Source organism: Panthera leo, chromosome A1 (assembly GCF_018350215.1).
Source record: "Panthera leo isolate Ple1 chromosome A1, P.leo_Ple1_pat1.1, whole genome shotgun sequence".
Taxonomy (NCBI): domain Eukaryota; kingdom Metazoa; phylum Chordata; class Mammalia; order Carnivora; family Felidae; genus Panthera; species Panthera leo.
The window spans coordinates 163,780,825-163,808,683 of NC_056679.1; the positions used below are offsets into that span (position 1 = coordinate 163,780,825).

Below are 27,859 nucleotides of genomic sequence, written 5' to 3' on the forward strand. Positions count from 1 at the left end.
GTTATTATTTTCTTTCATCTGGGAAGTCCTGGGAGGTAGTTGGGTTAGTTGATTGTAGGATGACCTGACAGAGAGGACCTTGTTTAGCTGTATTATTTATTCACCATTTAAGCCACTTCATTTCCATGATCTTAATTTTTCCAAATATCAGCTTCCCATATCATGGCCTATAGGCATTCTGGGAAGCCTACAGTCAAAGGAAAGAATGGAAGATTTAGCAAAGAATACAAAAAAGAAATTAACTTTTATTGAATTTATGCTTTCAAAAGACATGGGTATGGAACATACTATTTTTTGATGCTAACACGAGCAGCCTGAGGGGCAGAAACGTGAGATATTAATGATGTTGATAGATATTCTATTTTCTGAATGTCACATTAGATGTTGGTGCTTTGGTTCAAAAACAAAGTGATAATATTATCACAAAATTTTAATGTTTTGGAGGAACATTCAGTTGAATGCTATGTAATAAAAAATGTTTTTGTTTCTTCTCACAACAGGCTGGTAGTGATTTTGTGGGTCCTTTCTCTTAAGATTAGGGTTTCTTTTACATTCTGGTCTCCTCTAGAGGTCGATTCATGAAGTCCTGAATAGGCTGATGCAAAGGAAGCCACTTTTTGATAGATGCTTTCAGCGCTGTAATCCAGCTGTAGAAATAACAGTACAGGCCAGTTCATTTAAAAAAAATTGGACTGTAGGAAGATGAAATGTTAAAAAATCATTTAAATTTATTTTCTAATAATTTCTCTCGGTTATTTAGTTTGAAATCAATATAGTAAACCCTCATCCTTAGGTTTGGATTGAATGAAAGGTAAAACACCAAATGCAGAGTATGTAATGTTTAGCAAAGAAGTAAAACTATGTTCATATAAATACTAGGATGAGAAGAATGTTCAATGTTTGTAGACAGTGATTAATGGAGCTATAGGGCTTTTGCAATTATTAATAGTACTTTACTGTTCCTATAGAAATTTCAAATTCAGTTGATCACATATAGAGTTATCAAATATTGCCATTAGAGCAAGATATTCCTTTATTACATTCTATTAACCACAGAAAACTCTCTAGGTTAGCTCCCCTCTCTTTTCTATTTCCTTCTTTTCATTTTATTTGGTGATGGTTTATAAAGTGTACCCATATAGAATTTATTCTAAGGGTAATTAGCACGTGTCATGTTTTTAAAAGAAAGGTTGGGTCAGATAAGCTTGGGTAGTGGGAGTTATGAAGAGGTAACCAGGATTCTTTCTAGCAGGGTGTGTCAGGAACATTGATAAGTTAATATGTTTTGTGATTCTCTAAGATGGAAATATGATATGGATCATTTCCTAAAGACTATTTTGCGGGAGTAGGGCATCTTGTGGAGCCAGAATTCCATGAACCACACTTTGCAAAACTCTACTCGTATGCTTTGAAGTATTTCTCTAGTGACTCACTATTGCTTCCTATCGATAATATTGACTCATGGATTTGGCAGTGAAATCTAACAGTTCAACCTCCACTCTTAGAGAAGACAGTGGATTTTAACAGATAAGGGTTAATTTTATTTTACTGACCCTTTTTCTAATATGCCAGCTGGAGTCTTACCTTCAAGGGAACCATCTTAGTTTGCCACCCAGATTGTATAGCATAAGCCCAAGGAAAAAGATCTTGGCAAAATATCTAGCAATTCTATATTCATTAACCTCCCACTCTAGCCTATCCTTAGGAATGAGTGGTGCAGACAAGGTTTACATAATGGGAGAAGGTAGGGAGACTCCTCTCTTCCCTAAAGGTTACTGGCTAGAAATCCTGAAATTCTACTTTCTTTCTTTGAGTTTATTTCTTTGAGTTAAAGCAGTGCATTTGGTTCTTGTAAATACCCATGGAAATTTTACCATGTCCTCTGTTTTAATAAATTACTGTGAATTTCTTTATTAGATCTTTTTAACCCAGACAGTTGGGAGAAAGCATCTGGATGAGGTGAGGGATGGTCATCAAGTAGTTGATAGTAGGAATGAGAGATGGAGGGCACAGGACGTCTTGAGTACTGAAATTAGATGGAGGATGATCCTCTAGGTACCAGAGAATCCTTCTTTGCCTCATGGTTTTGTCTCTTTTGACTCTACTGCTATTTTTTTCCCCCAAATCATCATGAACCCAAGTGCCCATGTGTGCATGTCAAAGTGGATACTGAACATATTGAATTAGATAGGTAAGTTCTATATCCTTCAATGGCTTATAACAAAGCCAAACAACTGACCAAATTCGGATGGACATATCAATAAGAGTTATATGAAAGGAGGTGAGACAGCAAATCTGAATTAATAACATAGTATTCATGGAAAACTGTGTTAGTAGATTTTTTTTTTATGTTTAAGTCTGAGCCCATTGCCTTGGGGAGAATTGTGGACTCCTTTTCCACTTAAAAAAGCACTTCTGGAGGAATCATCTTCTATGCATTGCAAGAAAAAACAATCCTGGGGAGTATTAGCTATGAAGACTATGCAAGAAAGGGAGAGAGTTAACTGAAGATGGGAACTGAAGTTGGAGAGTAAGGGTAAGGGTTTTGCTAAGAAGACTTATCAAAGCAGATGAAGAAGAAATATGCAGACCTTGACTTACCGTTGGTTTTCTGTATTATTTTCTGCACAGAAATAGAAAGTCTTGAACTCTTCAGATGGAGGTTTGAGTTCAATTACTGACTGCTTGAAGCTAAGGATCTGCTCGTTCACCCTGTATCCTTGCAGATATAGACCACCTACAGAGGGTGAAAGAAAAAAAAATGAGAATAGGGAAAGAGTAAGATGGGAAAAAAGGGAATCTGAAAAAGCATCAAGAAAACTTTGTATCTGAAGGAATCTAATTCTAGGTGTCTAATTTTATAGATGAAGACACTGAGACTTGGAAGAATATGTAATTTAAGGTCCTCCACTAACGATTAATGGCAAGACTGGTAATACAGGTGCATTTCCCAGTTTTCATTTTTGTGGTCTTCTCATTACGTGTTCAGTATTTAGCTTGGGTTACTGTGGGTCTAAACCAGGTACTTTACCTGGAGGACACATTTTGAAATAAACTTTTTGGTATCAAAAAGTGACACCTGCAATATCACATTAGAGGAAAATTAAATACTATTTGCTTAGGCAGAACCATTAAAACAGCTTTCCTGAATAATAATGGAGATTGCCAGCAGTTTCTAAAACCAATGTAGATTCTCACCTTCTTTGTGAATATGCAAAGCACATTTAAAATATGAACCCACAGGGTGATATGAGGGAGCCAACTTGAATTAAAATGAGAATAAATGACTGGTTTTGGAAGATAATTTTTTTCCCCATGGTCCTTTGAGTCCAAGTTAGTGGTTATATATTTCTTGGCCTGAATTTTGTTTCCATTATCTGGGGGTAGAGAAAGGATATTGGTCTGGGGGAAGAGGCTAAAAACTCAAAACCTTTATGTGTTTTATAGTGTGTTGATGCTCTGCGGTAACCTGAATCTCATGTACACAATCTAGGTAACGTCATTAATATCAGTGATTAGATGTTTAAACCTGTTTCTTGCTCTTGCTAACTCTTGTTCTAATCTCCCACTTCCTCCCAGGAGCCACTTTAGTGCATTGTACTAACAAAATACAAAAATACAACTTGGATGTTTGCTCTATCTGGTAGTTATTCTATACCAAAACGAAACCATGAAGGAAAAATTTCATCCCTTTGACTATGGCTGACCTTTGTTTTCCTTTTGGTTATATTTGGTACTGATGTATACTGTCCGGAAGTCAGACATTTTTTCTTTTTAAACCGAAAGAGTGGCTTTTGGACTTTAAAATTTGTCTGTTTTATAGGGGCGGGGTTTACTTTTTTTTTTTCCTTAAAATTTGTTTGTTTGTTTGTTTGTTTGTTTGTTTATTTATTTATTTATTTATTTTTATGAAGTTTATTGTCAAATTGGTTTCTTTTTTTTTTTTTTTCCAAATTGGTTTCCATACAACACCCAGTGCTCATCCCAAAAGGTGCCCTCCTCAATAACCATCACCCCCCCTCCCCTCCCTCCCACCCCCCATCAACCCTCAGTTTGTTCTCAGTTTTTAAGAGTCTCTTATGCTTTGGCTCTCTTCCACTCTAACCTCTTTTTTTTTTTTTTTTTTTTCCTTCCCCTTGCCCATGGGTTTCTGTTAAGTTTCTCAGGATCCACATAAGAGTGAAACCATATGGTATCTGTCTTTCTCAGTATGGCTTATTTCACTTAGCATAACACTCTCCAGTTCCATCCATGTTGCTACAAAGGGCCATATTTCATTCTTTCTCATTGCCACATAGTATTCCATTGTGTATATAAACCACAATTTTTTTTATCCATTCATCAGTTGATGGAAATTTAGGCTCTTTCCATAATTTGGCTATTGTGGGCACCTGAATGGCTCAGGTCATGATCTTATAGGGGGGGTTTAGATGCAACACTAAATTAAATTTTTTTTTATTTAAAAAGAGTGAGTTTCAAAGCTAACTTCTAGAAATGCATTCACTTCAGAAATGGTTAGATTTTTTTCCCCTTTAGTAGGTCCCAGTAAAATGGTATTTATAAAAATCAGAGAGTGACTTGTGTCTTTGTGCTAATCTACACTACACAACATGAAATTCACACATTTGAAGTGGGCAATGATTTTTAGTTTATTTATGGAGTGGTGTGACCATCACCATAATCTAATTTTAGAACATTTTCATCACCTCAAAAAGAAACTCCATACCCAGTAGCAGTCATTCCCCATTTGCTGCCCCAACCTAACACTAGGTGACTCTAACCTACTTTCTATCTCTATGGATTTGCTTTTCCTGGGACACTTAATATAAATGGAATCATACAATATGCAGTCTTTTGTGACTGGCTTCTTTTATCCTGTATGATGTTTTCAAGGTTCATCCATGTTGTGTCGTGTATCAGTACTTCATTCCTTTTTATGGATAAATGATATTCCATTGTATGGGTATACCACATTTTATTTATCTATTCATTAGTTCATGGATGGACATTTGAGTTTTCTTCATTTTCATGACTATAATGATTAAAATTATAAATACTTATATACAAATTTTTGCATAGATATATATTTTGGGGTATATCCTAGAATTAGAATAAGCAATGTGCTAGATGTGTCAGGACTATAGGCTACCCAAAGACATATCCAAGGGTTATTTTGCTGTCTTAATTCTCTGCTCCCAACAATAGCACAATGCATTTATATTACTGTACTGGTTTCTGACGTCTTCTTACTTGTGAGATTTCCCTTTCTCATATGTCTAAGCAGATATGAATACCCTCTTCTGTCCCTACACTTTTTGAGAATGGATAGAAAGTTTTGTCCAAAAATATGTCTGCTACAAACAGGACAGTTTCTAACCCCTTTTCTAACCAGTTGCAGGGTAGAAATGATTGGCAGTAAAGACGTCTGACTATAACCCTATTACCTCATTTGAGATGACCTCATTGGTCCAGTCTCTATCTGTTATTAAGTAGCAGCAATAAATAGCAAGCTGGCGCAACATTTGGACAGAGATTTCTCAGAAGAACTATGCAAGCATTAAGTGTTCCATTTGTTGCAATAATGTAAAATATATCTGAGAAGTGCACATAGACCTTGATGTGATTTATTCAAGAACAATAGTTAAGTCACAATTTGTTACTTTCAGCTTTTGCTGGAGAGAGATAAGAGGGAAAAAAATCAAGTATATGGTGAATGACAAGGAGCCTGAGGGCCTATGAAGAGGCATTTGACCAAAGGGCTTTTGGAAATACTTGTACAGTGGCTTTTTAATATTAGCCAGCATAGGAGAGGCCGTGATGCATATTGTTAAAGTATGAGCACTTTCCTTGACAGTAAGCACAGACTTCAGGGAGCTGACCAGTGCTATTTCTACAACTCTTACAATACACATTAGAGGCATGTTTATCTAGCTGAAAGTACAATGTGAGATTCGCATCTACCCTGTTTTTTCCAGGAAATTAGGGCCATGTGGCTTCTCACGTTGCGTACTTTCCCCTTTCACTGTTATCGTTTCCCTGCCTTCTCTTTGCTGTCCCCGGGATTGTCTCAGTCCCTCAGGTGACTGTTACAGTAAATAAGTCAGGTCCCAAATACTACACATACCTTTAGAAGAAATATCATGTGAGGTGTTCGGGATCTCTTATAAAGAAGATAAATCAATGGGATAAAATTAATATAAAATCAAATGAAAATAAAGCAGTAAAGCCTCTGAGATGCTGTGGTCAGGGGACCATGTCTCTATGAAGTGGTGACCACAGAAAGTTGAGTCTTAATAACAAAGCAACTAATATCCTAGGTGGATGACAAAGATAATTGAAAGGAAAGAACCTAAGATTCTGAACACAAAACTGACCAGGAATGCAGAGACAATGTTTTTGTACATGAGTATTTTTCCAGGCTTTTTGCCTGTGATCCAAAGATGTGATAAATACAGAGCTCTATGGGTTTTCATACAGTTAGACCAAAAGTTTTGTGGAACATTGTGATGTACCATGATATTTTCTATTCAATTAAATTCTATTCTGTTGTACTTTTTTTTTTTTAATGTTTATTTATTTTTGAGGGAAAGAGAGAGAATGATAAAACCTGAGCGGGGGAGGGGCAGAGAGAGAGGAAGACACAGAATCCGAAGCAGGCTCTAGGCTCCAAGCTGTCAGCACAGAGCCCGACATGGGGCTCGAACCCACAAACTGTGAGATCATGACCTGAGCCAAAGTTGGACGTTTAACCAACTGAGCCAGCCAGGAGCCCTTATTCTGTTGTACTTTTAAATACTTGCCACAACCTACTACATTGACTGCATGGCTCAGTAAGGGGGTAAAAACCTGTGGTTTGGCGAATAATGCTATAAATAGTAACCAGGGCCTGTTTCACTGGGCTGGAGAATAAGGAACCAAGCAAGGGTAGGATATGCAAGAGCCAAGCAGAGCTTGGACAATACAAGTGAAGGAGGAACTATAGATCAGACCAGCACAAAGGTCATTCACTTAGCATAACCTAGAAGAACTGAGTATAAGTATTAGAACTCTGTACAATCTTTATAAATATAACGATTCACATTCCATGCATATAAAAATGATTACATTCAACTGAATACTTTATTTTATTTTTAACTGATTCATTTTAGTGCCTGTGGTGTTCATGGCACAGCATAGTTTCAGCCCTAACTCAATAAATTTCTTCACTGTCCTTACAATTCCCAGTTGTTGTGATAAATAGTTGGACTGTGCAGATCATGGCTATGGCAGCCAATGTGCTGATTTCCAGAGACTAGATGCCAAATACTGAGTACTACTTTAAGAAGACTAATTTCTGGCAGGGAGTGCTATATATAGCATTATGGCTAAGAGTTGGGGCATAAAGATTTGGATAGTATTTGCTCAAATTTTGTCCCCTAACAGCTAGGTGACCACATCAGCATGTTAGTTAATTTCTCTAAGCCTTAGTTTCTGACTTATACTGGGGCAATAACCGTGGATGTTTTGCAAATATTAGTTTTAGATGATGAGCATAAAGTACTTATTTAAGTGCTGGACACACAGGAAGCATTCAATGAGACATACTTTCTGCCACCAATACACCTGAGCAGAATGATCCAGGCCTCTCAAAAAAATGCGGCTCCCCAGGGCAGTGATTCTTAGTGGACAGTAGAGAGAAGCATTTCTCTTTTGGGGATTTTCCACAGGAGATTTCGATATGCCTCTGTCTCAGCTTGGGTCTCACTGTGCCAGATCATTGGCTACGGGCCTCAGGTCACGATGCAAGTTAAGATGTATAAGATTGAGAAGGGCTCTTAGGAAAAGAATGTAAACCTCACTGCAAAATTCCAATCTTGGGAAGGGTAAAGCACCCCAGAAGAGCTCCTGCACAGCCACCTTAATGCTAATGAAGAGTGAGCTGCTGATTAACCTTGGGAGAGCTTCCATCCGGACCCAGCAGCTGTCAGGGTGAGAGTGGGGAGGAGGTGGAAGTAAAGTGTATTTTCTGGCACAAGGTGCATGCTTAGGCAAATGGCACTTTTTATTCACGAAAGAGTAGAGTCATGTAAAACCCTAAATCACAGGCCTCGATTTTAGAACATGGCCTAGACATAGCATTTTCCTTTGGAATTTCAGTAAGAAAAATGTTCTTTTAATCCATATTTGAGATAATTTAAGCTAGAAATGGAGGGCCCGTGGACATAGGAATATTTAAGATGTATGGCTGGTTAAGAATGAATGGGCTTGGATTACATATTTTTATTAGTCACAGAATGATCTTTTTTAAGAGAGGAATTAAAAATAGATAGAAATTAGGTAACTTCCTAGGGCTAGAAAGAGTATGATGTATCAGAAAGACTAGGCATCTGGTGGCCTGAGTTCTGGTTTTGCCTTTGAATTGATTTTCCAATCTTCTAACCATTCTCTACTATTACATTAGGGGATGACAAACTACTCACACTTCATGAGAGTAATGGCCACTTGGGGTCATTTAATCATTGATTCATTGATTCATTGATTCATTCATTAAAAATACATAGTATAGGGTCATCTTTGGAGCATATAGTCCCTTAGAAGAGATAATATGGCTCTCTGGAGGTAACATACAAGGTAGAGAGTGGTAAGTGTCACAAGATGGGTAAATGTGGAAGTTCAGAGAGGGGAGACACTTTGTCTAAGACCATTTGGGATTGCTTGACAGGAAAGATGGCTGGTGACTGAATAAAAATTTGAAGGGCAGGTGGAATCTGAACAACTTGTGTTGAGGAATCAGTAGATATACACCGGTTCAGGGGAAGGAACTAGAAAAAGCAAAGACATGGTGCCAGAAAAAGGTTTAAGACGTGTGGTGAGTTATGGAAATAGAACATGACCATGTTTGATTAGAGTGCAAGGTGCTTTAACACAAGGAGTGGAAAAGAAAACCAGAGAGAAGGGTTTTGAGACAAAGTATAAAACTCTAGAGTACTATCTATGGAGTCAACAAAGAACCATGGAAGGTTCTGGAAAGATGTGTGAAATGATAAGAGCTGAATATAAAGAAGATGTCCATTTTTGTCTATTTTTTTTCTTTTTTTGGTGTAACTTAGGCTACCTGGGTTCAAATACTTTCTTCACCATTTACTATCCAGGGGACCACAAGCAAATGATTTAACCTTGTTAAGCATTAGTTTGCAAACTGGTAGGTGGCATAATAGCCTATTTTCTGAGAGTGTTGTTGAAATTAAATAAAATGGTAAATAAAAATACTTAACAGAGTGACCAATACAAAAGGAGGACTTACTAAATGGCAACTCTACTTTTGTTATTATTTTTAGGCCATTTATTAGTAGCCATTTTCCAGTTCTCCAAGTAGAACTTTTCTAAGTAGGACCTCCTTCTGACTTTTCAGAATAAGGGAAGCCACCTAGTGGCTGTTATTACTGTTTTAAACTTGGAGTCAGTAGCAGTCTCTGGGCCCCAGGGGTTTGGAAGCACTTTGTTAATATTTCAGTTTGGAATAATCTAAGCATCAATCCTAAACATTCCCTTTGAATCTATGGAAACAGTCTCTTAAAAATGAGCTTCATTGATTTGGAAATTAAAATGATTCAGACTTTTGTGGTGATATTTTATAATAAAAATCCCAATCCATGACTACTTTGGAGTTTTGTTTTATTTACCTTCATTCCCATCCTGGTATCAGGTGCTTAAAACTATGGACTTGGGGAGTGCCTGGGTGGCTCAGCTGGTTAAGCCTCGGATTCTTCTTTTTGGCTCAGGTCATGATTTCACGGTTTGTGAGTTCGAGCTCTGTGGTGGGCTCTGTGCTGACAGCATGGTGCCTGCTTGAGGTTCTCTCACTCCTTCTCTCTCTCTCTGCCCTTCCCCCACTCTCACTTTCTCTCTCAAAATAAATAAATAAACTTAAAAAAAAAACTATGGATTTGGAGTTAAATAGCAACAGCCTGTTGTGTAAGTGCTTAGAGATGCTGGCTATCTCTTAATAGTTGAAAATATTTTGGGTCATGTTATAATATTCTCAAATGGAAAGTTCAATAAGTGAAAGAGAATCATTATATCATTCATCCTGAGTGATAAGAAATGGACCACAGTGTGATATTCACCTCGTACTTCTTTTGTACTTTCCAAGAAGGCTGAAATGGTCACCAGATACTTCCTTCCCATTTGGCATGGCTGTCTAGCTTAAATAAACATAAGCATTAATGCTAAAAAAATGACTGGGATTCCAGGATGTTTACTACTGCTAACTATTTAAGGTTATTCATTTGGGGAAAAAAATCCAAGTGCAAATAAAATAGCAATAATCGCTTTTGTCAAAAACTGCAAAAGTCTAGGGGTGACTGGCTGGCTCACTCAGTGGAGCGTGTGACTCTTGATCTCAGGGTCATGAGTTCAGTCCCCACACTGGGTGTAGAGATACTTGAAAATAAAATCTTTAAAAAAGACTACAAGAAGGCAAAATATTTCTTGTCAAAATCAGACACAACTATTTTATTATTAGATTATCAAAGAGGCACCTGGGTGGCTCAGTCGGTTAAGTGTCTGACTCTTGGTTTCGGCTCAGGTCATGATCTTGCAGTTCATGAGTTCAAGTCCCACATCGGGCTCTGTGCTGACAGTGTGGAACCCTCTTGGGATTCTCTCTCTCTCTTTCTCTCTGCCCTCCCCTGCTTGCTCTCTCTGCCTCTCTCAAAATAAGTAAATAAACTTAAAATAAAAAAACCAAATTATTAAATCATATTGTTTATATGCCCATTTTGCATATATAGCTTTTAATATATATAGTTTAATAAGTATGTAAATGTGTACATTTTATAGAGTGAGAGCTTTTTATAGAGAGAGCTTTACATGTAGAGCTTAAGTCACCCTGATAACAATTACCTTGTGTGATTTCACAACAGTCCTTCGAAATAGCTATTTGCATTTTACCAATGAGGAAGGTAAGTTTTAGGAAGTGAAGTAACTTGCCCAAGGAAAAGAGACAGTTAATGTTCCTTTTGTTATTCATTTGTCCAACATTAGGAATGTTCTGACAAAAGGGAGTTCCTAGCAGAAAGTTATTGACATTAACTCTGAATGCCATCAGTAACCAAAAGAATGAAGGAGCTCACTTTTGCTTTTCTAGGCAAAAAAAGCTTGGGTTTACATCTACAGGATCTGGAGTTCGCTTGGCTGTGTTTAGAACTCAGCTTCGTTGCTTACTATGTGTGATCTGGTAAGTTAAGTAGGCTTTCCAGCCAGTTTTCTTCTTTGTAAAAGGAGGATAATAACAGTATCTCTTCACTGGAGGATAAATGAACTAATTTAGGTAAGGCACACAGTATAAGGCTTGGTAAGAGGTCCATAAAGGTAGGATGTCACTCCTATTACTATTGTAATTACTATCATTTCAACTGAAAGTTGAGTCCATACCTGAGGCCTGGGTGGAGCGAATGCTAGCATAGAAGTACAAGCAGCCATCCTTCAGAATGCAGTAGTGCTGGACCCACATGTCTGTATTTCTGTCCAGTTGGTGCAAAAGGCCTAGGCACTCTGGGTTCTTGATAGCCAGGGGTGGGAGGTTACTGTTGTGCAGGGTAACGTCTTCCCAGACATGGTTCTGCAAGTGTAGCACAAAGGGATCTTCTGAGTGCTCATCCTGTGCCAGTGGTCATTGACTCCCAGGAGCCAATGACATCAGCACTAAGGCTGTTTGTCTTCAGAAAAGGCACTGCCCTCAGTGATTCTATTGCCAAGGCAATCTAATACTTGAGCAACTAGCCAGAAAACCTGAATTCACGTCCCTTCTCTTTGGTTTCTGTTCTAGTGTCAGGAAATCAAAAGATTATTTCACTGACCACTGGGATTGTCCTCTTAGCCCTGTTCCTGGCATGCCTACTGTGTCTAATAGCAGCTGTTGGTTCATGCTTCACTTTAGAACTCCCATTTGTGCAAAGGACCAAGTTAAAGGCCCCAGGCCAGATCTGGCCTTAAGCTCACATGGTCAGTGATGTGCCAGGTCATGATAAATCCAGATCTTCTACCCTGGAGGGCAGTCCTTGGTCCATAGGCCTGAGAGGCAGGCTTTCTCTGTAACCTGACCTGAGGCAGTAGATGCAATGCTTCATCTCGTTATCTCAATACCCTACCAGGTGCCGGCCAGTTTCTCTTCCATATTTAGTTTCCATTTTGCTCTTTAGTTTTAAAAGGGCAGTGCAGAAGATTTCAGAATGCAGAGCCGGCTGTATTCTTTGCTGTGAAGAGGGAGCCTGTGGGGAGCTTGGGTGTTCCTTTTTCATTCTGCTACAGACACTCTGAATGCATCAGCCGACTAGAGCCCTCTTACAAATATCAGCCTACTTAGGATGACACATTGGAGAGATGGATGAGTGTATTGAGCATTGTGTTCCAGGTAAAATGAAACACAAGTCTTGCTGTTTCTCATATGATGATGCCAGTGATTGTTCAGAAAGTCCACTTATAGGACACAGGGCAGTACATTTAAGCTCAAACAATCCAAATTTCCCTGAATGTGTAAGAGCCGAAACATGTAGAGAAGATAATGGATAGTAAATACCTTTTGCTTGTATGACATGTGGTGAGGAAATGAGCATATTTAAAGGAAGAGTATGACCTTATTAGAAATCTTACACATAGCATACAAAGGAAACAGTTGGGCACTAAAGCAATCCCCTCCCCACCAGCCAGGTGATAGCACTAGCTCAGAAAGTGGGGTATCAAATGTCTTAGGGGCTAAAGGAATGACTCACCTGTTGATGTTAGGAAGTTAAAGGTCAAGCCCAAATTAGAAAGTATATTGCTTCAAGACTGGGAGTTTTGAACAGGTAGGAACAGTGAAAGTTGGGCTAGTATGTGTCCAAAACAAGGGTATGACCATTAAGCAGTGCATTTCTGAACACGCGACATGCAGTTTCTAACATGCTGCTCAGCCTACAGCTCTATCCTAGGACATTCCTGAGATCTTGTACTTGGGGATTGAAAAGAAAACAGAAGCAGTGGTTTAACCTCCTGGACTGCTCCCTGTAAAATGGAAATCCCACCCCAATTTGTGACTACCTAGCGAGTTCACTGAGAGAAATGTCACACAAACCCCTGAAAATAAAAAGAACAGCAGGAAGGCAAGTTCCCTCATGGAATCTGAATAGAAATCCCTGTTAACTTAAAATCCTCTTTCCCAGCTTTTAGAGCAGATCTGAGAAGTCCCAGGGTGAACTGCATGACATTTGACTTGATCCTTTCCCCCTCTGAGGAGAAGAGCAGGATGAAGGCAGAGATGAATATCAAGGATACCTTACCTGGCGGACAGGATGGATTGCTTTGTCCATTGCCTCCAGCCACCTGAAAGACAGTAAAATGAGAGGAACTCTCCTTTGGGGACTGGGTAAGTATCATTCGGAGGGGCTTGCTCGTCTCCCTGGAAACCCATCTTCCAGACAGAATACTCCTGAGACTCAGATATATTTCACGGCTGGAAGATGATGGTCGAAAGGCAACACATTCTTACAAAATTGGTATTACTGGATGGCAAAATCCCACCTCCGCCAGGCATATTTAAAATAAATTATTATCCTTCTCCTTTACCACTGTTTAATTAGTGACTAAGATAAAATTTCTTCACTCTTTATTTTACCAAGGCATGTGAATTAATTACCACCAGCAGGGCTAGTAACGATTTGGTGTTAATAACTATAAGGCACGGGCTATTACAATATGGAAAGACTGGCAGTCACTGTCCTTAGCTCCCTCCCCAAGTGTTCCTTGGACAGAGTAGACACATTTAGTGCACCATTAGTGCTCCTACTTGAGGTCTATATTTTCTTAGTCTTGTCTACTTAGCCAGCTACCAGCCTATCCACCCCATTTGCCAATCTTTTAAATTTTCTTTTAAACCCTGTAACTTTCAATCAAACCATACTGCTTGCTCTTCTCCCCAAAGTTTGATTTATTCCCTCTGCCTTTTTCTGTTCCATTTCTTCTTTTGCACGCTTGTCTGATCCTGTGCCACACCCTTTGTAAACTCTTCCCTCATCCCCGCCTTGGGAGATCCTCACTCCCTACACTCAGTTCCTGTGCCACTTTGTCTTCTCCTGTAGCACTTCTTAAGGTTTCTTTGGCATTACAAATATGCAACCAAATGCCCTATCTTCTTAGTTCTGAGCTTTTTTGAAGGCAAGAATTGGCATTTAATCATACTAATAGTCTGTGGAGAACTTAAAACACTGTCTTGGGCACATTAGCTAACCAACAAATATTGTGTTCCTGAATTGAAATACAGTCAGGTTACCATCATCATATTTCCCTCTTTGTCCTTTAAAGCAACATGCATTTGAATCAATAATGTTCTACAAGTAGGAACAGTATATTGTTTGTCTCAGAGGTTTCAGACCTAGGCTTCTCTTTAAGATTGGAACTGAGTCCAATTCCTTTTTTTTTTTTTTTTTTTGAGTCCAATTCCTTTTAAAGAAACACTCAACACCGTTGACCTCTTACCTTTTTGTCAGTCTCCCTTACTTCTACTCCTTCCTACCTTCACCCTAAATTAGCAGCACTTACACTGCACTTTTCAGTTGACTCACTGGATTGACCAGTGATCTCCATTCCCTTAGGGTGATACAGCGAAGTAATGATCATAAGCCACTAAATGCTTAGAATTTGTAGGCTACCCTCTTAGAAAGCCTGCATACCTCTACCCCTCCAGTTGGGTTGTATGCTTAAAAATGTCAACTGGATTCATTCCCCACAAAGCTACATTATTACTATTTATTTTGCTCATCTCCCTGTAGTGTGCTAAATTGCAACCCTACTACATTATTTTTATAGCTAGGACTATCAATCTGATGGGCTTAAAATATATAAACCTGGTAACTTAGGGAAGCTAGACGTGACCGTGACACTATTAAGCTTTTTTAGAAAATGTGTAGATCTAAAGTAAATGAGTTAGGAGAAGATGTTTCAGTTCTTTAGCAATTCTGATAGAAAAAAAAAACTGGGGGAATAATGAAGAACGCAACTTTACATACCTAGTAAAAAGATAGTTGATTGACTCACACTATAAACTTGCTGTTCCCTTCTCTACTTCCAACCCCCAAATCAATAAGACTGCTATTGAAGAAGCATTCCTCAACCCAAAGTGAGACTGGTAAGATCACAGATTAATGAATTACCTTTTCATTTCTTGGTTTGAGGTTGCACAGAGGCAAAACGTTCTATTTCCAGACTGAGGCACACAGTTAAACACAAATGGTTTTCCCAAACTGCTATCAATGCCAACTTCTGCACCTTCTAATTTTATTACTTCCAGAGGCGAACATTTTCCTTCATCCTGTAATTGATAAGGAAGAGGTTCAGCATGGGCACTGCAACTAAGCAGATAAGAGCGAACATGAGTGAAGAAAGGAGGACTGAAGTTATTTTTTTTATAATTGACTGTATGATCTGAAATGAAATTATAACCCAAATGAGTTTTTGTTGATTATGCTCCCCATGATATATTCCATGGAACTTCAGATCTCCAGCTATTATATTTTTCCACATCCCTTTTGAATACCCTCTATTAATATGCATTTTATTTATGCCAACTTGGGAAAGTATAGTTAATTATTAATGCCCATTTTTCCTATGAGAAAAAACATTAAAAGAAAATCACATTGGAATGCCTGGATGGCTCATTTGGTTAAGCATTCGACTTTGGCTCAGATCATGATCTCCCAATCCATGGGTTCAAGCCCTATGCCAGCCCTCTGCTGACATTTCCGAGCCTGGAGTCTTCTTCGGATTCTGTCTCTCCCTCTCTCTCTGCCCCTCCAACTCATACTCTCTCTCTCTCAAAAATAAATAAAACATTAAAAAAATTAAATTCACATTATAGGGGCATCTGGGTGGCTCAGTGGTTAAGTGTCCATCTTCAGCTCAGGTCATGATCTCGCGGATCATGAGTTTGACCCCTGCATTGGGCTCTGCACTGACAGCGTGGGGCCTACTTGGGATTCACTCTCTCCTGCTCCCTCTGTCTCTCCCCCAGTTGTGCGTGCACACATGCACATGTGTGCACTCCATCACAAAATAAAGCTTCTTAAAAAAATAAAAGAAGTTCACATTACAAAATATATGTGGTTGGTAGTGACATGAGATCTCTAGTTAGTTTCTACAATTAACATGTATTCCATGCTTACTGAGTATGGCCCTCTTCTAAATTCTTCACATCTCTTAATTGGTTTTGCTTCACAAATGCTTGCAAGGTAGTTGCTTTTATCATCTCTATTTTACAGATCAGGAAATTGCAACGCAGAGAGAATCAAGAACACTTTTCTTTAAATGACAGTATTTTAAAATACCACCTATGTATGCAAGAGTAAAATAATTTTACAAGTAAATATTTTGTTATATTTATTTTACAATTATATCTCAAAACATCCTGTCCACTATTCATGTCCTCTCTAAAAATGACTATATTGTCGTTTAATTTATGTACCATAAAGTCACTAACTATATGCGTACAACTCAGTGGTTTTTTTTAAGGCAAGGTACAGAGTTGTGAAACCGTTGCCACAATCTAGTTTTAGAACTTTCCATCAACCTCCAAATTTTCTTTCAGCCCATTTGCAGTCAATTGCCACCCTTGCTCCTCCAATCATAGGTAATCACACATCTGTTTTCTATTCCTATGAATTTTCCATTTCTGGACATTTCATATAAGTAGTATCATGTACTATGTTCTTTGTGATTGGCTTCTTTTACTTAGTGTAATGTTTTCAAGTTTCATCCGCAGTGTAGCATTTATTTGTTCTTCATTCCTTTTTATTTCTGAGCTATTATTCTATTATACAGGTATACATCATTTAGTTTGTCCATTCACAAGATAATGGCAATTTTTCTTTCAAGTTTTGGTCTATTTTGAATAATGCTGCTATAAACATTTGTGTACAGGTCTTTGTGTGGACATATGTTTTCATTCTCTTTGGTACATTACTAAGAGTGAAAGTGTTGGGTCACATCGTAGGTTTAATTTTACAAGAAACTGCCAAACTATTTTCCAAAGCGGCTATACCATTTTACATTCCCACCAGTAGTCTATGAGTGTTCCAGATTCCCAACACCCTCACCAATAGTCTCTAGTGCTTGTCTTTTTTTATAATAGCTGCCGTCCTACTGGGCATGTAGTAGAATCTCCTGGTGATTTTAATTTGCATATTTCTAATGGCTGATGTTGTGGAGCATCGTCCATACCAGAGGCTCTTAACCAGTTTTAGGTAACGACTTCCTTTGAGATGCAGATGAAAACCCTCTCACCCCTCCCCTAATACATTTATATGTGCACATATACACACATGTGTGCATGTAAATACATGTGTGTGAGACATGTTACATGTATACACATGTATGGGTACATATAAACACACATGTGTGTACATGCATATGCAGAAATTTTCTTGCTACTCATGGGTGGATGGAAACAAAAATATTCTTTGACCAAAAGTAATATCTCATAGTTGTATGGCACTTTAGTTTATAAAACATTTCCATGGGCTCTGCCTTTTCATGTTTTATAACTACTCTATAAAATAGGAAGCCACTCTTGGGGCACCTGGGTGGCTCAGTCGGTTGAGCGTCCGACTTCAGCTCAGGTCACGATCTCGCGATCTCGAGGTCGGTGAGTTCGAGCCCCGCGTCGGGCTCTGGGCTGATGGCTCAGAGCCTGGAGCCTGCTTCCGATTCTGTGTCTCCCTCTCTCTCTGCTCCTCCCCCGTTCATGCTCTGTCTCTCTCTCTATCTCAAAAATAAATAAACGTTAAAAAAAAATTAAAAAAAAATAGGAAGCCACTCTTATCCCCATTTTCTAGAGGAAGAAACTGAGTTTCAATGAGATGCCCCAATGTTACATAGAAATAGAATTTGGACACTGGTCTTCTGTCTCTGTCCTCGACACTACTTCTGCCATGTGTCTGGCTTCTTAGGCCATGGAAATTTGGGAGACTGCTGGATCTTAGATTCAGCATTTGAAGGCTATAATATTGAACATTTTAGGAGACACAGTATGTCCTGAAGCCACTAACTTTCCTGGAATAGAGACAGAGATGCAGAATTTCAGTCTGTTTTAGTAAATATAAAGAAAGTAGCACATGTTGTAATCATTGGACATGGTCAATACTATGATATTAAAAATCAGAAGAATATATTTTCATTTGCTTTAATAAGGATAAAGGCTTTACATGCCCATAATGGCTACTTATATCATTTTCACAGGAGCATTGCAAACGATAAAAAGATATGGGAAAACAAATGAAGCCTGGAAATTTTATTCTCATGAGAAGTAACAGATGTGCTCATTTACTAAGAGCAAACACTCACTTGGTTTGCTTTCCTTTGGGCCCATTTTATAGATAAGATGATATGTCAGTCTCTCAGCATTAGCACCATTAGGTTACTCTAGAGCTACCATGTTCTCCACATCCTTTGCTGTAAGAGAATGCAAAGGACTACATTCATATGGCATGTGACACAACCCAGAATAGTGCCTTAAGTCACTTACGAGGCTCTTTTTCCTCTGCTCACATAGCAGCTATGTCAGAAGAATGAATGATTGATGAATGGATTAGATTAAAAACTGAATGCTACCGTCTCTTACATGGCCTCTAACACGGCCTGGATTCCATTTTGGCTACTCTCAGCTGCTCCTCATTGTCCATGATTATGAGCCTGCTGTGGCCCTGGGAGCAGCTGCAATAAGACCAGGCACACAGAGCCCACGTAGCGGGTGTGGTACTCTTGCAGCCGTGCTCATTCATCTTACTCTTTTCTCTCGGTTTCACCAGTCCAAGCACCTTTAAACTCCACTCTTGTGGAGATAGGGGGTTCAGAAAAGGTTCTCTTTTAGTTGAATCCAAATGCTGCTTGGTCTGTGGGTCTGTATTCTCCAATCAAATGTTTTCTAGAGATAAACAACAATGAGAACCCCAATGTGTCTTACTGCCATGCCCTTGGGGTCTTTAACTCTTCCCTTAAGCAAAACTCAGTCCCTCAGTTTAATTCTTAAATGGGTTCTGCTTGAGTCTTTCCCTCTGGCTCTGCCAAAAGTCTGACTTATGTAGGTATTGAAAACAGCAAAGAATTTTTAAAGACTGGTTTCCCTAGGGGCACCTGGGTGGCTCAGTCGGTTGAGCCCAACTTCAGCCAGGTCATGATCTTGTGGTTCACGGGTTGGACCTGCCTCGGGCTCTGTGCTGACAGCTCAGAACCTGGAGCCTGCTTTGGATTCTATGTCTCCTTCTCTCTCTGCCCCTCCCCTGCCTGTGCTCTGTCCCTCTCTCTCTCAAAAATAAATAAAAACATTAAAAAAAAAAAAAAGACTGGTTTCCCTACAACTTTATATTCTCCTTTCCAAGGAATGGAAAGACTCTAGCTTCATTTTTTTATTCCTGAGCCAAATGAGAGATCCAGTTGCTTCATGGATACGAGATTGAGTAAAATAGAAATGATGCCGAATAGAATAATACCAAGGAATTGTTTAGTGAGGTCCAGAAGCTATCAACTGAGATAGAGGAATTTAGGCTGTTTATGCCAGGTGGCCTTGGATAATGTTGACAGTGTCTGTCATGGAAATAAGATTTCTACAGAAATGATTCCAAAGGTCAGACTGCTCAGAAAAGGGAAATAGTAAATAATAAGGACAAAAACCCAACCCAGAGTGAATCCACTTATAAATTAAATTATTTCTATAAAGAAAAATACAGACAAGGACATCTGTATCTGTCTGCAACCTGGGCTTTCTGGTAAAATAAAATTACCTACAGAGGTTTTTTTAGTTATTTGCTTCGGTCAAAATTTTGGTTTACACTTGGCAGAAATATTTTGTGGTTGCGTCTCTTTGTCTAAGGAAAGAGAAAAGGTTAGGACACTATACCGACATGTTTCACTTTATCTAAAGGCATAGCCATGAAAATCCATAAACTAAGAAGGAGGAAAAAGGCATCTTTAGCCAGAAAAAGGAACTGATAATTCTCAGTGGGGAAAACAGAGCCAAAATAAATTTAGAGGGAAAGAAAGCATGTCCTAAAGCAAAACAGCATATGAAAGGTACATAAAACACACATCTAGACTGCTATATTTAAAGCTAGCAGGTTGAAGCAAAATTGAGGGGTGAGTGCCTCTTGGAGCCTTATTAATGATGATCAGAGCCTTTTATCTGTAGGCAGCAGTTTGGAGGCTTCCCTCCTCCCTGGTGTCTGAAAACCATCACTCTGATAGCTAGGAGGCGGTGGCCTCTGTCCATGTCATAGCTGACTGGATCAGGAGGGCGGCAAAGCCTGCAAAGGTAAGGAGAGATACAGGATGCTTTCGCTGGAGTAGCCTGTGTTACCTATCTCTGTTCTTGATTAAATGGAAGTTTTGACCCTAGGGACTGCACTCCCCTCATGACCCACTCAAGATTATTACATACATGTATGTATGCATTTGTTTATTTATTTATGATGTCCTCTTTTCCCTCCAAGTAGGCAAGAAAGCATAGATGAAGAAAAGAGGACAGAGAATAAAGAGCATGCACGTCAGACTCTTGTTTGTGGCTGGTACTGGGTTCTCTGACAGAGCTTTGTGAATTTAACGTTTCTCTTTTTGCGTTTTTCAAGAAATGGAGATGATGACGATTTTATTCCCCACAGTTGCAAGAACTCTTGTCTGAATAGAAGTGCGTTTCCTGCTCTTTCCCTACTTTTATAACGCCTGGCTGCCACCAACACCAGCAGAGGTAACTGGCTGCAAACTCAGAATTTTGTGCTTTTCTTTTCAGTTTGCTTGGAGTAGGGAGCCATGTTTTAGGAATGATAAATACAGGCTGGCAGCATCATGTTGTTTCCTGGCACCGGGGAGACTCCAGGCTCCAGGAAACACAAGTGGCTTTTGGGGCTGGAGGAGTTCATGTGCACACAGACCAATGCATTATGCTGCTCCCAGACAGACAGGCTTCCTGCTAGAAAGTCAGCTAAGTGGAGGGATGATAATGAAGTTGGAGTCTGAGCTGCCCATGCTTTACAGCTTTGAAGAGACACTTCTGGCCTCAGTCACATGTCTCATTTGTCACCATTTTCCGTGGCTCCTCAACTATCCCTTAGAGTGGAACAACTACCAACCAGTGAGAACAGAAAGACTGTGGAGCAGTTAATCTGAGTCATAGTCATGACCTTTCCAAAGTTGTCAAAAAGTTACCAGGTTAACTGTAAAATCAAGATATTCTGCATCTTAAGCTCTGCAATTGAATGTTTGTCCTACAAGCTTTCTCTCTGAACTCAGCATATTCTCAGTTTGTAGGTGGATTCTGAAGCCAGACAGGCTGGGTTTGAATCCTTATGTTTGTGGCCTTGGGCAAGTTACTTCAACTCTCTGTGTCTCTGTTTCCTTATGACAGAGAATTTAGTTAATACATATGTAAAGTTTTCAGAACACTGCCTGGCACTTCATAAGTGATATATAAATGTTAACTTTCATTCTTACATAGAAATTTGATGAAAATGAAGAGTAAGAACCTAGTATATTTGTTAACTGAGCATCTTTAATATGGATGTCAAAGTAACTTTATTTAAAGTAAGTTCTTATAGCTGTCTCTTTTTTTTCTCTCCAAGAATTACAGGTTACATGAACAAGGGGAAGGGCTTAAACTCTGGGAATCTCAGTGTCCTCATTTGTAAAATAGGGGTAAAAGCACCCTCCTTTTGAGGATGAGAAGAGATCATCTGTGTAAAGTGCACATAACAATGAGGATTTTTCTTTCCTGTATCTGGGGTCCTGTATCAGTTTAAGTGCAAATGAAGTGTCCTTACACTATCGCTATGACTCAGGATGCTGTATGAGGAAAGTTCTGTTCCAGAACCAGCAGTGGTTATTACTGAGAGGAGGGCTGGGCTGGGCTGGGACATGGTTGGGGATGGGGCCGGAACAGAGGGAGAAGGTAGAAAAAGGGAGGTAGTCTGGGCAATTTCACTGTTTTATTTTGGAAGGGAGTTGTGATGATTTCAGTGGTTGACTTCTGTGCCTGGGTTCCTGTTAACCTGCCCCTCACTCAGGGATTCAGAGGAGTCAGTATTTGCCTCTGGTTATACTTATGCTTAGAGTCTCCCACAGTCCATAGATAGAAGCTGCCTGTTGGAAGAGCCAGATGCTTACTAATGGCTCTCCCTTCCTCTGTCCTGAGAGGCTGCTTTTTGGTCCAGTCATGCCTGGATTAACATCCTGGCTTTAATGAATTTCTCTCTCCTTACTGCTCTCTCTTGCTCCTTTCCTTTCTCCAACACCTACTGAGTGTGTCTGTACCTTCTGCCAGACTTCATGCTAAGTACTAAGACCCACCATGGGTTTTAGCCTTAGACTGATTTGCTAGTCTTCAGCCAGTCTCATTCTGGACAATGAATTCCTTAGCCCCTTTTCTGGTCATGTTCTTAGGCTCTGGGATTCCCAAACCTAATGTGCTCATTATTACTCATGGTCTTTTGCCTACCTCATTCTGCCCTATTTTGACCCTCATTAGGAAAGGAGTGACCCAGTTCTTCTGAGAGGGAGTGTTCTGATCCTCAGTGGATTCAGATGTTTATCCACACACACACACGATAGCATACTTAGCACTTCGGAGTTGAGGGAAAGTGTTTCTCTTTCTCTAATCTCTTTGCAGATCTCCCCAAGCTTTTGTAATTTGGGGTATGTTATGCACTGAGTGTTTGTGTCCAAGTCCAAAATCCATATGCTGAAATCCTAAACCCCAATGTGATGGTGCTAAGAGGTGGGGCCTTTGGGAAGTGATTAAGTCATGAGGATGGAACCCTCATTAATGATATTAGACAGTCCAGAGAGCTCCATTGCCCCTTCTGCTATGTGAGGACACATACAAAGGACACTATCTATGAATCAGGAAGAAGATCTGCACTAGACCCAAAATCTGCCAGCGCCTTGATCTTATACTTCCCAGTCTCCAAAACTGTGAGAAATGAATGTTTGTTGTTTCAGCCACCCAATCTATGGTATTTTTGTTATAGCAGCCTGAATAGACTAAGGCAGGATGATAACCTAAAGCAAGAATTCTGTTTTTCCTTTGAAATATCTCACTCCAAACTTGTACTTCATTCCTAGTGATAGCACTTTGATCCAAGGTCTTGGCCTCTCATGCCTATGTCACTACAGCAGCCCCCTGGCTGAGCTTCTCGATGCCAGCACAATCTTGACAATGTAATTTGAATGGCCTGACATCGCTCACCCAAGGTCTGCTTCCATGGCACTTCCCATGATACTACTTGCCAGTTTATTGCCTCTGAGCTCCAGATTTATCCTTCATTGCCTGATTTGTGAAAACAGACCTGTGACCTTCATATTTTAATATTAATATTAAACATAAAATTATAATATTTTTCCTTTGCCAGCTGGCATGAAATTAAACCTTGCTACCACATACTTCTGGAGGGACACTGCAGGAAGAAGGGTTGTTCTTCCTAGTTCCTGTAGATTGGACTACATTTTTTCTCTATTTCTCAGCCTTTGAGATTTCTTTTAGTGCTAAGTGCTTATAGGATATAGCTTCTCCAGGGTTCCACAGCTCTCAATTTGGGCACTGGTGGCATACTGGGGAGCCCCAGACACCAAGGCCTGTGTTCTAGTCCTTTCCTCAGCCCTGTGGAGCTGGCCGTGTAGGAAATGGCCCCCGGGCCTCAGAGGTACCTAAAAGTACACTAGGTTATTATAGAGGGAGACTTCCTCTGCAACTCCCAGTGTCAGCAGCACCCACAGTGGCACTCCAGCATCTTCTATGTACCTAACTCACTCCGCATGGCCAAGTGTCAACCTCACCTCACCAGTGCCCTGGACGTTTGTTTCTGTGGCTGTTCTAATGCAGACACCAAGCTCTCTGGGCCTCACACCAGCAGCAGTGCTTGACACACTCAGTCAACTGACTCACTGTACACCTGGCCAGCAGCCTTGGCTCACCTGAGCCCCAGGGGTTGTTTCTGCTAGCCCAGAGGCTAGGTACCAACTCTGGCCATGCCAGACCAGCAAAATCTTCCATCAACCAGTGACTGCAACCAACCTTCTCTGATGAGGCTTGTACCCCTATTTCCAAGTTAATGCTTCCTTGAGTACTTTCTCTTTCTACCTTAAGATTCCTTTTAGAGTTCTCTTTTTTTGTCTTTTTAATTACTTTCCTATCATTGGTTAATTGTTCTTCATGTTAAACTTCTTCTGTTTAAATTACTGTGTGTGATGGCTAATTTTCTATGGCAAAGTGGCTAGGCTATGTATGGTGCCTAGACCTGTGGTCAAACACTAATCTAGATATTGCTGCGATGTATTTTTTAGATGTGATTAACATTTAAATCAGTAGACTTGGAGTAAAGCAGATGACCCTCCGTGTAGTTAGTGGGCTTCATCCAGTCAGTTGAAGGCCTCAAGATAAAAAGATTGAGGTCTTCCAGAAGAAAGATTTCTGAAGAGATTGAGGTCTTCCAAAAGAAAGATTTCTGCCTTCAGACTCCAGTTGCAACATCAACTCTTCCCTGGGTGTCCAGCAGGACTGCCCTATAGAATTCAGACTTGCCAGCCCTTACAATGAGCCAATTCCTTAAAATCCCCTTCTGTGTGTGTGTGTGTGTGTATGTGTGTATATATACATAAACATATACACACATTTCCTGTTGGTTCTGTTTCCCTGAATAATACACTGTGCTATTTCTGTCTCCTCAGATACATAGACTTATGAACAAATAAAAAATAAGTAGTCAAGTCTTTCCTGCTGATTCCCAATACCCTCCATTACCTGAACCCATCATTTCTATCAGTTTCATTAATTGTCCTCAGCGTCCGTCCCAGGAACACAGCACTCATTCCTTCCCTGCCTGTCCTCCATTTCCCTCACCATTCATGTCCTCCTGTCTCTCCTCTTCCTGTTCATATTCTAGCCAAGCTTCAAGGTTGGCTCTAATTCCTCTCCCTTCATGAAGTCTTTTTACCTCTTGGAGCCATCACCATTCTCTCTCTGCCTACAAAGAATGCCTGTGCCCTATCATTGAGAGCTAAATTATATTGCTTCATTTAGTTTGTGTGGATGTGGATGAGTGTGTGTGTATGTGTGTACGTACGTGTGTGTATGTGCGTAGATGCATATATATGTGTATATGTGTGCACTCACTAATATTTATTGATATTGAGTTCTTATTATGAACCAGGCACTGAGCTATATACTTTTAATCATTTAATCATCTCATCTAGGAGTTTTTTAGTCATATGCTCTTTGTATGGGCCTATTTATTCCTCTCACACTCAGTAAACAATTAAAATTTTTCTTCTTTTTTTGAAGAACCAAATGAGATTAACAAATCAGAACTATGGTCTCTTATTTTTAAGTAAGATGCCATAAGACTAGGGTACCCCCTTTTCAGAAGAAAAGCAACAGGTATATATGAGTGAGGGGAAAGAACGTGATATTTGTCAAACTCCTGTGAGAAATCTCTCTGTGCATCTGAAAATTATAGTTGCCTGCTGGTTTAGCATTTCTAATCAATAATAGAGAGAACCCTTCTCAATGAACCTGCCTCGGTTGAGATAGCCCATCCTGGGCTCCACTCTGAAATCCCAGGGAGGTGACAGAAAGGGTCAGAACACCTCCCCCATTTTGCATTAGTTGCTGTGTCATGTCTGCAGAGTTGACTGGGAGTTTCTAGCAAACCCCTTTCTGTCCAGGTGAAGTAATCTGAATGGCTCAGATCTTTGGAAAATGGAAAATAAATTTCACCAACATACTGTTAAAAATAATACAGAAGATCTCTGAATGCTGTTTGACCTTGTCTTGAGTGAAGAATAAAATGTCAGCAGACTGGCCCTGATTCTTCACATTTAAAAGGATTGTCTTAATACTCCTTGTTGATTGTGGCAAGGTTATAAAACAATCTCACTGTGAGGGCTGCATTATCCACATTCTACAAACCACGAAATGGCGACAAGTGAGGTTAAGTAATTTGACCAAGGAAATGCAGCTAATAGATGGTAAATCTAGGAGGTGAATCAAAACTTACTGAAGCACAGCATGAGACTGTCTCCATGAAATGAGATTTATTTCATAAAGGTCAGATTTACTATGTTCCATGCTCACATTCACCTGGGGAGGTCAGGGCTTTTGTTATCCTCATAGTTCAGGAGAAAGGCTTGGAAAAACTCAGTGAATTACCTGGGTCCACCCAGGTAGCAAGTTAGCAGGACTGAGGCTGGATCCCGGTCTGTGAGACCCAGGGCTGGTACTCTTAATCTCTTGTTCAAAAGACTATTTCATGTGGGTCTTATGGACCCAGGTAAATACAGGCTCCATTTGAGCAGATTATATGTTTTCCCCCAAAAGTAGCTAAGACAGGGCTGGATCCAGAGGAAGCGCTCAGTTACACACACCATGATCAAAGCAGACAACTGTTAAGGAGCCCATAGTCCTGGTATCCAGCACCAGTTTCTTTTAGGATAAGTGTGTTTTGCTGTGTTTCTTCACAGCTATGACATACTTCTCCAGAGACAAGTTTCCCTAGTTCTGTTTTCAGAAAACTTTCCCCCTTCATGGAATTGTGTGAAGACAAGCCACCACTTGTCTGATGGCTTTGGCCTTTTTCAATTCTTGAGACTCCACCAAGTTATAAGATTGGTCCTGGAGGACATGCTACACAGCACAGACAATGGCTAGAGCCAAAGGGTGGCCATGAAGATGGTCATATGCATGAAGGTGGTGCTGAGCAATCTGAACCCTAGTGCCCTGGTCGTGGCTCTGCTGCTTATGGGGTCCCTCACTCACTAGCTGTTACCCAAGAGTTGAAGGACACTATGGGCTATGTATCTCAATTCAAATGATCATGCACAGGGCTTTTGCCACTGCTAGCCTTTGATTAAGAGATTTCATTGATCATTAGTCCTTTCCCCATGGTGTGGGCAAAGAAAAACAACATAGTGGAAGAGGTATTCTAACTGCTGACTAGACCACAGCTTTGGGATGATATGTTGGTTTAACGTGTTACACATTTGCACAGAAGTAGAATTGACTAGGTATTAATTTTCTCTTCAGTGGAAAAACATTAAAACCTCAATGCTAAATGGAATTTTCTTATAAAATGTTTTAGGCTCTGCACTCACACCATGGAGACTGCTTGGGATTCTCTCTTCCCCCTCTCTGCCCCTACTCTGCTCACACTCTCTCTCTCAAATAAATAAGCTTAAAAAAAGGTATATTAAAATGTTTTATCTCTCTAAGCTGCACTTTTATTCTCCTGCATATAAAAAAGATGAAATGTGCCCCATTTTTATAGCTTAGCGATACTATTCTTGGGATTGGAGACTGTGACTTATTGGAAATATTATTGAATATAACAGCAAAAAGAATAGGTCTCTTTAATTTCTTCCCATTTGTTCCAAAGATTGTGCTAGATACTTTTTTATATATGTTATTTTACAACAATATCCCTGTATGATATTGTATGGTGTTATGTATAGATCCTTTATGCCAATTTGAATTATGCAAATTTTGAGTAGTATTATGTAAACATCAAACACAAAATCAGAAATAAGGTGAATACTCCCAAACTTAAAAATTGACAGGAATTTCAAAACTTTTGGACCAAGAGAACTGTCTTGTCTTGAGGTAGTGTTCCTTTAGCTGGTAATTAGAATTCACCATTCTCTGTCAAGATTAGTCTTGGATTCTGTCCACTCTTGGGAAAACATTCCTTACATAAAATGCAGTTGTCTTGAATTGTAATGCCAGAGAGCAAAGAGCAGTGCAGTTCATTCCTTGCACATGGTGAGCAATTAGTAAATGATCATTTAGTGGATTTAAACAGGATGAATGTGGTCAGAA

At 39.6% G+C, this 27,859-nt stretch overlaps 1 protein-coding gene and 1 long non-coding RNA gene across 3 annotated transcripts in view; one reads left to right on the plus strand and one right to left on the minus strand.

Moving 5' to 3' along the window:
* Positions 1-225: 225 nt before the first annotated feature.
* Positions 226-27,859, minus strand: part of LOC122201132 — a 52,542-nt gene continuing 24,908 nt past the window's right edge. The window contains exons 3-7 of the mRNA XM_042907063.1: positions 15,168-15,325; positions 13,299-13,341; positions 11,416-11,602; positions 2,602-2,737; positions 226-647 (exon numbers count right to left, since the gene is read on the minus strand). Coding sequence (XP_042762997.1) covers positions 548-647; positions 2,602-2,737; positions 11,416-11,602; positions 13,299-13,341; positions 15,168-15,325 — 624 coding nt within the window. The 3' untranslated portion in view covers positions 226-547. The remainder of the gene's footprint in view (positions 648-2,601; positions 2,738-11,415; positions 11,603-13,298; positions 13,342-15,167; positions 15,326-27,859) is intronic.
* Positions 11,131-20,747, plus strand: LOC122201135. Of its 2 annotated transcripts, none has more exons than XR_006194099.1 (3): positions 11,131-11,218; positions 13,253-13,384; positions 20,661-20,747. It is a non-coding gene; the product is annotated as an uncharacterized LOC122201135 (long non-coding RNA). The 2 variants fall into 2 exon arrangements; XR_006194098.1 differs by having other exon boundaries at positions 11,132-11,218; positions 13,182-13,384.